This window comes from Vespula pensylvanica, chromosome 3, assembly GCF_014466175.1.
Source record: "Vespula pensylvanica isolate Volc-1 chromosome 3, ASM1446617v1, whole genome shotgun sequence".
Taxonomy (NCBI): domain Eukaryota; kingdom Metazoa; phylum Arthropoda; class Insecta; order Hymenoptera; family Vespidae; genus Vespula; species Vespula pensylvanica.
The window spans coordinates 126,241-138,099 of NC_057687.1; the positions used below are offsets into that span (position 1 = coordinate 126,241).

General features: G+C 35.9%; 2 protein-coding genes across 5 annotated transcripts; both read right to left on the reverse strand.

Moving 5' to 3' along the window:
* Nucleotides 1–1,351: 1,351 nt before the first annotated feature.
* On the reverse strand, nt 1,352–9,611 carry LOC122627991 (sodium- and chloride-dependent GABA transporter 2-like). 4 transcript variants are annotated; one of them, XM_043809741.1, is made up of 11 exons: nt 9,219–9,611; nt 7,155–7,463; nt 6,466–6,600; nt 6,256–6,384; nt 5,105–5,225; nt 4,671–5,042; nt 4,103–4,319; nt 3,310–3,459; nt 3,028–3,231; nt 2,753–2,923; nt 1,352–2,678 (listed from the first exon to the last, which is right to left on the reverse strand). In XM_043809741.1, the coding sequence occupies exons 2-11, from the start codon at nt 7,459–7,461 to the stop codon at nt 2,541–2,543; spliced, it is 1,944 nt and encodes a 647-aa protein (XP_043665676.1). In that variant the 5' UTR covers nt 7,462–7,463; nt 9,219–9,611; the 3' UTR covers nt 1,352–2,540. The 4 variants fall into 4 exon arrangements, with proteins under 4 accessions (XP_043665676.1, XP_043665675.1, XP_043665677.1 ...); XM_043809740.1 differs by having other exon boundaries at nt 7,155–7,466; XM_043809742.1 differs by lacking the exon at nt 9,219–9,611 and adding an exon at nt 8,659–8,812 and having other exon boundaries at nt 7,155–7,466.
* A 694-nt stretch (nt 9,612–10,305) lies between these two features.
* On the reverse strand, nt 10,306–11,788 carry LOC122627996. Its single transcript, XM_043809750.1, has 4 exons — nt 11,422–11,788; nt 11,237–11,332; nt 10,884–11,134; nt 10,306–10,701 (listed from the first exon to the last, which is right to left on the reverse strand). Exons 1-4 carry the CDS (start codon nt 11,668–11,670, stop codon nt 10,353–10,355), a joined length of 945 nt encoding a protein of 314 aa, XP_043665685.1. The 5' UTR covers nt 11,671–11,788; the 3' UTR covers nt 10,306–10,352.
* Nucleotides 11,789–11,859: the final 71 nt, after the last annotated feature.

The window sequence follows — 11,859 nt, forward strand, 5'->3', positions numbered from 1 at the left end:
TTTACCCGAAGCACGTACCTTTCTTGTTTAGTCCTTCTCCCTTTCCTCGTCGTTCGTTCGTAGATGAAAAATTTCGTATAATTGCTGGCTCTTTATTAAACGAACAACAAAAGTAAGCGAATAAGATAACTACAATTTATCGCTTATTATTTCGACCGAGCGCCGTTTCGTTAGATAAATTTTTCATCCATTTTCGCCTCTGCGGAAACTTTAATTCGTATGGTCCAAACAGACCGGACAAATGGAAATATTATATCGTAGCGTGATCGTAAACAAAGAAATGCGATAAAAATCGAAAAGTTTGTTTTAACGAATCTACACTGAAAAATATTTTCAAAAATACACCCGACTCCGTATACACGATGATATAATTATTGCGGTCGTAGATCGGCGAGAATTTTTTTTCTCTCTTACTCTCTCTTTCCCTTGCTATTTTTTAACCTATGAATAATATACCGATAGTATTCAAAATTGAATGAAACTGGAACAAGGTTTGAAATAAAAATACTTTTATTAAACGAAGTCGAAGTTGTATCATAACGGAACATGCGTCGGGCAATATAATGAACAATTATGCAAAAAATTAAATATGAAAATTATAAAGCTCTGCTATCGCAGTTTCAAATCCCGATTGCCTGCACACGTTCGTGCCACGCTTTCGTGGAGGAACTTTCGATCGATCCAAAGCTATAAAGCAATGATGTTCCTGTTCGATCGTTCCATCCTTTCGTCGACCGTTTATGCTAATTATTTTCTAAGAAAGAAAATACCTATAGTTTTCTACGAAGAGATTACCTTTCGAAATTAGTTTCGATGTGATTTTATTTTTTTGTGCGTGTGCGTATGTGGGTGCGCTCGTGGTATTAACTGAAAAATTTTCTACCGACGAAGAGGGAAAGGTGAACGAACCTAAGCATGCGCGTTATGTTAGCGACACGTTATCAAAATTGACACATAAAAAATTCGTATTGTTAGATCTTAACTTTAGTGAAGTTAATCGCGTCCCGATTAAGTTCATTAGACTATTATATTCTATACCCATACGATAATTTTCACATCGACGGAAAATACGTGCTTGTTAGTCATCAGGGTTCCTATGCAAATGCATTTTACGCACACATTAAATTTAATCTTTTGAGGATATCTCTCCACCTTTTTAATGTCAAAATATTAAACGGTGATACATCGAAACAAAATTAAATCAAGCTAAATTAATTTACTTAAAGACAGTCAACACCCGATCTTTATCTCTGTTTCGAAATTTGCCAGTAAATATTTTTTTAGTAAGTAAAAGAAATGGTGGATTAACGAAATATGAAGGAAGGATTAGAAAAGAATTATCGAGGTATAGTCATTCTCTTATCGCATTTCATTATTTTCTTTTAATTTATAATTACTCGATAATTCTAAGAAATGGTCGTCGTTAAAAAAATTGTTTCGCAGGTGCATAGCTGTAGTATAGATTTTTATCAATATATATATATATATATACATCTTCCATACATATAAGAATTTAGAGAAGTTTTCTAACATCTCTTTACAATCGGAATCTTTTGATCGTAATTCATTTAGGGTACAAATATGATAAAATAAGTTAAATATAATAAAATTAACTGTAATTACCGGCGATTGTGTTTGCAGATAATAAAAAAAATATTATGTTCTTTGTGACGAGTATTTTACCTATAGAAACTATATCATAATTTAGCGCCTTATGACCTATGACAATTCGTATAATACATCTTGTTCGTGCATAAATAAGTTTTGAAATTAATCTTGTTCTTTTGTTTTTTTTTTATAAATTGGTATAAAAATCTCGTGATTTACAATGAAATACACAATGAAATGTACACATCGAGACAACAGATGTACATGTCAAATATTGTTTTATCCGATATACATTATATATGTATCGTAATAAAACTGTAATAAAACACTTATATTGTTTACTTTTTTATAATATTATATAGTAATTTATATTAATACTAGAAATATCATTTTTCATTATCATAACAACGTTATGTGAAAATAAAAAGTAACAGATTTTTATGTAAAATATAGGAAGCATTAGAAAGAGTTAGGTTCGTACTATGTCTGCGCGTCATCGTCTTTTTCTATGTAAAAACTAAGTGGAAATACGTATGACGAAATTCCCATTTCATCAATCTTTTCCCTTTGTCATGGTCAGAAATACAGCTTGTTTCGTATTTTCCTGTCAACGCTTATCTGCTATTGAATACTAAATTAATCGAGAAGGTAAGATCTGCCCTATAAATCGCACAGCCCTCGTTCGTTCCTATATTAATAAGGTTTCAACAAAAAATATATTGAAACAATCCGAAATAACTAAAATAGCGCCCGAAAAAATTGATAAATAAATGTATACATATACATACATACATGTGTGTGTGTATATATATATATATATATATAAAAGAAAGATTTCAACGACATTGCCATTTCGCTAAATTTGAAGATAAATTTCACTCTTAAACGCTAAACTCGATCTAAATAGTTACAAGAAGGATACTAAACGTCAATCATGTTTGACTTAAAAAACTACTGTTTTTTGTTATCAAGCCAGCGCTGCTTTCCGACATCGGTATTACCGTTGATTTTTCTCCTTTAGGTAATTTCGGATGAGACTTAATGTTGGGTTTTAGTCCCTTCGAAATGTTCTACAAGTAATAATAAATAATGAACGTCGAGGAGAATAAAACGTATCGAAAATATTATATTAAGCAATAATCACCTCCTTAATCGATCCTGGTGTTACAAAGACGTAATAAATCGCATAAAGGGGTATCCAAATCATCGACGAAATACTTAAACAAAAACCAACGATTTCCGCCCATATCGGATACTCGTATTCGTTTCCATATTTCAATGGTTTATACAGGACGCATTGAAATATGAAGATAAACTGAAAAAAAAGAAGAAAAATTTAATGATGTATTTTTAATGATAAAGAGAAAAAGTTCGGACATACCACGAGATCGTTAATTATTCTTTTATCGTTATACTCACTGCCATGATCACTGGCGCAAAGAAAATCCAACAAATGTACCAAAATTTATTCAATCGTATTCCCATCATTTGATGCACGCAGTCACAAAACTTTTGTGCTCCGAAAAACCATGATATGGCTATCGTTTGGAAAAAGCATACCCATAAAATGGACATTCCACTTGCCGAATAGAAATCCATTAATTGAAATATATAGACGCCACCCTGAAAGAAAGATCTCATTATTAAACGACAATTCGACGAGGCGAAAAATATTTGTAGATATTTGAAAAGATCGCTAACATTTGTCACCATAGGAAGTCCTAAGCAAAACATCAGAGTACAAATGACGATGGTGAATTTGCTTCGGTGAGGGCGAAGATTCGGCCAATTATCGATGATACCGGTGATGAACGAATCGACGATGCAAAATTCACTATCGATTCCGAGAATCTATAGTAAAAAATTGAAGAACGATTGTCATTAAACTTGCACGTTCGATTAATTTATACCTTATATACTTTTACACGGCATTATAACCGCGAACAAATGTGCTTACTCCGTTGAGAAATAATTTACGTATACGAGTTATTTTTTAAATTTGTTCGATCTTATGAAAAAGTAAAAAGAAAGGGAAAGCAACCGTATTCGTACGGTCGCCTGTAAAAAACCAGTTGTTCCAATAAAACAATCTAACTAATTTTCAATCAAGAAAGCGAAAAAAAGTGAAAAACTAAAAGGTACTGCTCCCAAATTGACAATATTTTAATCGCAAGAAGAAAAAAGAAAAAAAGAAAAGAAAAAGATTACGTTGTCTCTACGAGGATAAAACAAACGAGCCTTGAATAGAGCAGAAATCGTTCTATCTTCAACGAACGTCTTATTTATAAAACAATTATTTTTCTTATGTCGACGGTGACGAATGATCGGTATCGAGTTCGATACTCAAACGGTTAAAAAATATGGAGCGTATTACGTATGTTTAAAAAAGCGTAGTATTTTGTTTGTTTTGTTTTGTTTTTTTTTTTCTTTTTTGCCGAAGAAGAGAGAGAAAGAGACGTTAAAAAGTCTCCCGCTGGAACAATAATTTTCTTACGAGAAGCATGACGAAGAATATAATAGCCCAAATCGGAGCGCCAGGAAGCTTTAGAACGACCTCAGGATACGTGAGAAACACAAGGCCAGGTCCGCTCTTGACGACCTCAGACACCTCAGTACCTTGTTCCAAAGCGATGTGACCCAATATCGAAAATGTCAGACACCCGGCCAGAAGACAAGTCAGGGTGTTGACTACGCAAGTAATTAGTGCATCTCTGGAAGATAAAACTCACTAAAGATTTCACCGGAGAAGGTCCTTCTTTATTGATCGATCCTGCACAAACAGGTTTGCTTTCTCTTTTCTCGTTTCTTTTTTATTTTCTTAAGAAAAGGAATCCTTTCGACCGAGCTAATGAACGAGAGCGGAGAGAACCGTTGAGGGTTGAATGTAAAAGTTAGGGTCAAAAGTCGAAGGTCATCGAAAAAGAGAAAGATTAATCCTTAATTAAAAAACGAGCATGGTCGTTAGTATAAGAATTTGAATTACGGGCCATCTTTAGAACCTCGATCCAAGTAGAGAAACGCATGTGGCTGAAGCAGCGAGGTGACGTTAAATATCGTTTTACCTATAACAATTGTGATGAAATCTATTGTAAGATCCCAAGGCAGGTAAGGCGCCGGTTCCAATACTGTAAGCGAAGAAAATTTGTGTCGTCCCGTCGATCCACGGTCCGGGACTTAACAATTCTTTCCATCTTGGCGTCACGTAATACAGTAAACCATCGTAGGATCCCTCCAAGGTCACCGCTCTTCCCAAAAGAATGAAAAGCACCACGTACGGGAACAAGGCTGAAAACCAGATGATCTTACCGCTTTGATGGAGGCCACGTCGGATGATAAAGTAAACGAGTAGCCAGCCGAGTATCAAACAACCCAGAAGTTCCCATTGGATTCCACCGATGTTTTCGATACCAGACGTAATTCCGAGCACTCGTCGTCTGAAAATAAACAAATAAATACTCTTTCGTTGTTAACGATTGCGAGGAGAGCGATCGCATACTCGTAAAATTCTTCTACAGGTGTGGTGTGATGGTAAGTCATGTTCATGGTGTCATTTGTGTCGGAACTGATCTTACTTCCTACCGACGCATCGAAACAATTCTCCGTATTCCACCAATGTCCTGAAAGAGAAAAGAAAATTTCAATTGCGGTACGCTTATATTTATATACCTGTATAATATACATGTCTGTGTACTTTAGTAGCTGTGTATACACGCACGTATTATATGTCGGGCGTCTCATCGCGAACGATACGATCAAATATCTCCGATCTTGTTGGTTTTCTCAACAAATGCTTCTAAATTTCGAGGGATAAATATTAATAATTTATCACAGTCATCTCGTCTCATGGTTGACATTGTCAAGATACGGGAGTCGTCGCAATTTTTAGAAATTGGCATCTATATTTTAAGCCTAGCAAAAGCTGTAGAAAATATCGATAGGAACACAACGAGCAGCTGCAGCGTACCTATCGAGATCTGGCGCCTTAAAGTTTAATAATATTTGCACAAGTATTTCTCGCAATGTATTAGATATTGTCGATCGTTCGACATTATTGACATAAGGTCGGAATACGTATTCTTGAGAGGTAGGAGATAATGTTTGAATTAATAATTCAATAAATTTTTTCACTCTATATGTACGCCAACGGTACGAAATATTCAACGATCCGAAGCAACGAGACTAAAAAAGAAATGACCGCTGCTTCAAAAATGTGCAAACAAAAATAAATAAATAAGTAAATAAAGCAAGAACAACAATTGATCGATGAATTCGTCGGTCATCGAATGATGTTTACAGAGAAATTAATTGCGTCATCGCGATTACATAATTTTGTTAAATTTCAAGATAGCACAATTCCATGAGAAAATAAACAGTAGGTACTCGTTGTATTCGCGTTGATATTCTCTAAAAGTTTTATTACTCTTAAAATATCGATTTTCATTTAACAAAATTGTTATGACTTCCGTATCTTGGCAACCGTACATTCGTACGGTATAGCTGCAATTAATAATACATTTTCATTCTCGAAGCTACTTTTATTCAAAATATGTGTTTATAAAACCGATAGGATCGGATATATCTCGCCATGTCGTTTAAGACGAGACATCGGGTATATATTATATATAGTGTAACGTAATACATATTTACCGCAACTACTCCAAGGGACACCAGGTAAATTAATGAAGGTGCTTATAAGGTAAAAGAGAGTCCAGGCAATAATTATGCAGTAATATATGTCAAGAAAAAAAACGATAGTCATCGTGGCATATCCTACACCTACGAAGGATAAAATAAAATGATCATATTTCAAGTATATCGCGATCTAACAAAGATCTAACAAAGATTTCTACAACCTACCTTGTAACAAGGGGCACAGTTGACTAACAAGAGTCATTCCACCAGCTCCAAGATACTGTCCTATGGCGACTTCTTGAAAAAATATTGGAATCCCACAGAACAGCATAGCGATACCGTAAGTGATAAGAAATGCACCTGCGAAGAAATACATGCCGTACTTTTTCCGACGGAGTAAACATGAATCGCTATATCACTTGCGTGATTGTATCTAAAAGTAGATAAGGAATTATTAAATACACGTTTTGAGATAAGAGTGATTAATAATTTGAAGATTTATCCAATGCGTTTTGTCATTGTGAAAAAAGGAACATAAAATTTGCAAGTAATTGAATAGAAAATTGTACAAGATTTTTCACTGCGATAACTGTGCATCTTGAACGCTACATCGCTTAACGTTGATACACGTACGTGTGCGTGCGTTACCTATTACGAAGGACTTGAAAGTATTTTTTAGCAATGCACGACAGCAATAGTAAACATCATCGACAAAACGTAGAGCGTTGCCTTTCTCCAAGTGCAATGTTTAACTCTCACATAAATTAATTTCGAACGTATTTATTCGTAACGCTTCTTATGATGGCGAGGACATAAAAGATTTCCTACCTATAGTCTTAACTAATAGGATCGAAAAGTTAATTGCATTATTGATGCCAATCCGTCCAATTTACATTTAATATTGTTCAATTTACCACCACCGTTTTTGTAGCAAAGGTAAGGAAACCTCCAGACGTTTCCTAGGCCGACGGAAACGCTGATGCACGAGAAGAGGAAGTCTAATTTATTGTCCCAACCACCGCGTTCCGCATCTTCTTCGCGACTGACAAAATCCGTTGATCTTTCTTGAGTAGAGGACGACGAAGTTTTGGTAACGGCATGCGATTCCTCTTTTTTCTTCTTCCCTGCCGTTGCCGCAGATTTCGCTTTAAATTCTATGAAAGTCTGATCGGAATCAGTTTGATTCTTTTCCCCGTCCCAATAATACATCTTTTCTGCCATTGCTTCTGAAACAAAAATATCTCCGTTATTGGAAACGCATCTTTGTGAAATCTCCTTATTCGGTTCATTTAAATCGTTACATTACTTGCATTATTCCTTATAAAATATCGTTTGTCGTGTATAGAAACACTCGTAATGTGGGAACGAGTACCTCTATTCCTCTAATTTAAGTGGACATTTGTGAGCGAGTTGCCCTATGGAGCCGAACGGTGCAGTGATTTGAAGCAATTGCTCAGAAAACTGGCTTCGAGTCCCGGCACAAACCAACCGACCAAAGACCTAACTTCTTACGCGAATACTAAGGTAATACAATTCTAAGAATTATATAGGTAGTAAATAAATTTACGTGACCTTTGACATACGATGCATATCTTTTAATGTCGCTTGATCGATTAAAAAGATGACGATGGAGCGATTATATAAATTACTCCTTCACGAAGAATCGTGTCAGTGGACAATCCGTTTTCTGCTAACATGCGATTCTTGATTATATGAAGGTAGCTTTTAGTAGAGAAATTATGACAACAAATTGCTAAATTACTTTGATAGAGTAAACAAAAATGCATTCACCTTCGTACGAAAAATTATTCCTTGACTTTCGTTCATTGTTTTAATAACAATTAAACTACAAATTCGGAAAAAAGTACAAGTGTGTTATACAAATTTTTTTCAAACATTAAATCAATCTTTTACACGTTATACTTTTTATAAAAACCGTTCTTCTTTTTCTTCTTAATTATTTTCCCACCAATGTGTTCCAAATCCATCCGATGAATGAAACGAATCCGTAGAAAAATATCGAAGGAAAAAGGTAAGAAGAACGGAAAAAGAACGTGTTTGCATATATGGATACGTGTAAGCATATACGCTCACGCATCTCTCATTTAGGATTGAATGTCAATTGATATTCAATCCTAAATGAACGATGTACCAGACCAACTCGCTGGAAAATCAACTCATAGTAAATTAGATAATTAATCGTATTAAAAAATAGCGGAAAAGAGCGTTTCGTACATCGACAGGAGATATTTACTGAATTATCACAAAACGATATAGCGAAGAAGGCAACGATATTTTTCATATTAATTAGTATTATTACTCGATAAGCTCAACAAATAAAAAATTTCGCGTCCAACGACGATGGTAAATTCTTTAAATGGTTTATAATGTAATATCTACTTTTTGGTTAATACGCACGATCTTTATATTTCCACTTTATGTATTTTCTATCTTCGTATTTTCTCCAGCGACGAAATACCCTGCTTAAACTGATTATACCTATAGATCATGCGAGTTACGTAACCCTGTACGCTCATGAGCAAGATCTTCGATTCGACGACACTCATACTCGTACGAGATATTACTACGAGAGAACACAAATATATATGTAGGTATCTGTGCGTCATCTGCCTATATATGCGATTGTTTTCGCGCGATCCAATTCGCTTCCATGGACCATCGTGCGTGCGTGCGCGCGCACACGATGCTCATGCTAGAAACCGCAGCGCAAAATCAATAACAAGGTTTATATCACGTTACTCGCGTACACGTGGACGGATATTTAACCATGAATGTTTCTAGTAGTAAAAATGTCTACGAGCTTGGACTCTCAAGGGACTGTACGACATCTCGAAGCCAAATTAAACTTTTTCGATATTCTCTTTGTTTATTGATCTTTCGGTCGAGACCGATTTATTGATACAGATTAATCATCGAACAAGGCTGACGCTTATCTTCAAAAGAATAACAAAACTTACCGAATCAATTTTCTTCCTTTTCGCTTTAAAAACTCCGTGATCTTGTTACGTTAAATACGTCACTATTAAAAAAAAAAAAAAAAAAAAAAGAGAGAGAGAGAGAGAGAATCCCACAATTTCACTCCAAAAGTTTAAAGAAGTAATCCGATCGAAAAACAAATCGTGAAATAAGCTTCGTTTCCGTCGGTATTAAAAAAAGTCGAAAAGAATTTGACGAGTTTTTTCTTTCTCGAAAATATCAAATGGTGAAGTTAAAAAGAAAGGTCACTTCTTTAATCATTCGACGAAAAATATTTTTCTCTTGTTTGTTTAATATGCCTTCAACTGAAATTACCGACCGCTATTTTGTTCGACCTACCCCACAAGGAATATCGTTACAGAATAATGCTTCGGTGCAAGACGGGGAGTAACTCTCTCTCTCTCTCTCCCTCTCTCTGTGTGTGTGTGTGTGTATGTGCGTGCGTGTGCGAATGTGTGTGTTTATCTCCCTCCTTATACCACGGACGCATGCGCAGTGAGAATGTATATCTTCTCTCGTGATTGGGCCATGGAAATCCTGGCTATACAGGGAGTCGCAGGACTCTCGTCACTTTTTTTTTCATCGATTAAAAAAGGATAACAAAAGATGTGACATTAAGGTACTTTCTTGTATATCTGTAGTATACATTTGTCCAAGGAAATAGCAAAGATTTACAAATATTACGTAAAATGTTACAAATGTATGATACGCATAAGTTACTTTCACGCGATCTCATGTTATCCATAATAAAAATATAGATGCTAAAGCGTTCCATGTTATTAGTCTAAATAACTAATCACGCGATTTTCGATTTTACGCTTCGTGTGATCTAACTTTTAAGCTACTATGCCTAATCGATTATTCACAGGATACCTACGTCTCAATTCGTTCTTTTCGAAAGTTAAATCTATCAAGATGAATGATCCGATCACGCAGAAGGAAGTCCATTCCCTTCGGATCTCTTCCCAAATCGAATAAAAGCAAAGTAAAAAAAAAAGAAAACCAGTAAAGAAAAGAGAAAAAAATAATCATCATTCGGATCATCGAATCATGATATTTCTATCTGTATTTCTAGTAAAAATGACAAAAAAACATTCTTAAAAGAATGGAATGGTTTAACATCCGCTCGATTTGTCACTCGAATTGCTAGGTATTGCTGTGTGACAGCCACGTTTATGACGTCTGGGTGAAAATTTCTCTGCGCGTTGTGTTTCTGTGACACCCGTTACAGTGTGCACGGACTTCATCGAAGCTTTCCTCTGCGCTTCTTTACCAAAACTCAAGAAATTCGGCTTGGGCGTCCAGTTAGTTCCATAACAGATCGGATGCACCTGCTGACGTTTCGATTGTTTAATATTTGAGATCTCCGATCCATAGTCTTCGCACAGAGAACTGACATCACTTCCATCGGCACCGTCGCAAGAAGACTTGTCGCTATCCCAGGACAACGCAATTTCACGTATTCTATGGGGAAATCACAGTGTTAATTGAAAGAAAAAATGTATACTCCAACGATTTAAAGATACGTCCAAAATATATTTCGTTATTAAGATCTGAGAATCCGATACTTTAAATTATTCTCAAGTATATTCGACGAAGAAAATTCACTTATAGTTCGAAAAGAAACGTTTCTATACAACACTAACTTCTTCATGAGATATTCGACATAATGTTTAATCGTGATAAATAAATCCTGTAGAATGATTGAAAAATCGTCGAGGAAGGCTCTGACACGCCTCGTAGATATGGCACAAGCTAACGCCAAGACTGAAAGCGACATTGAAATGATCCAGCTAATGAAGCCGGCCGAGAGAACTGGTGATTGCGTTGGGGACGGATAATACAAGGACCAAACTCGTTGCCACCAAGGATATACTATGTCACGATATTCGGTTTCCTGCATAATTAGGATTGACTCAGGAAAGTGATACGATGGGAAAATAAATTATACCTGGTGGTTTGTTTAAACACTCCGTACTTTTCCCTCGAGAACACTTACGTAACTCCAATAAATCCAAACCATGCAATAAAGTATTCTTTGGAAAATCAACCAAGACCAAAAAACCATGTCGATTGCTGCCCAAGCGGTGGTGATCTTGAAAGTTCATTGAGAAAAAAAGCTCAAAGTTCGGACCGTTAACTCGACTTAAAAAAAGCGAGAGGAACAAGCGCATCTCCCATTACCTGAAAAGTTTTGTAGATCAACGGGAAGCCGTTTGTAACTTGAAAGAACCACTTGGAATTCGGTGGATGCTTCCACAAAAGTAACGTCATCGCGGTCAAGATCAAAAGTGACGGCAAGGTGTGAATGAAATCCGGACCAACGGCTACCTTGGCATATTCGCGAAAAACCTTGTGCTGAAGGGAGAGAATCTCATGGGGAACGGAAAAGAACGTGACTATCTGGGCGTGTACGCCGTTCAGACAGGACATCACTGACAACCCTGATCATCAGCCTGATCTCTTTTTCCCTTGACGGTACTATTTCGATCGAACGCAAAAAAAATATTGGTTACATTGACACCTGACGAGTCCGAGACTTGACGTTTTGTATCATTCTTTTGTTCGTTGGTTATTTGACATATTCACTTGCCATCGACGATTAATATTCTTGAGAAATTA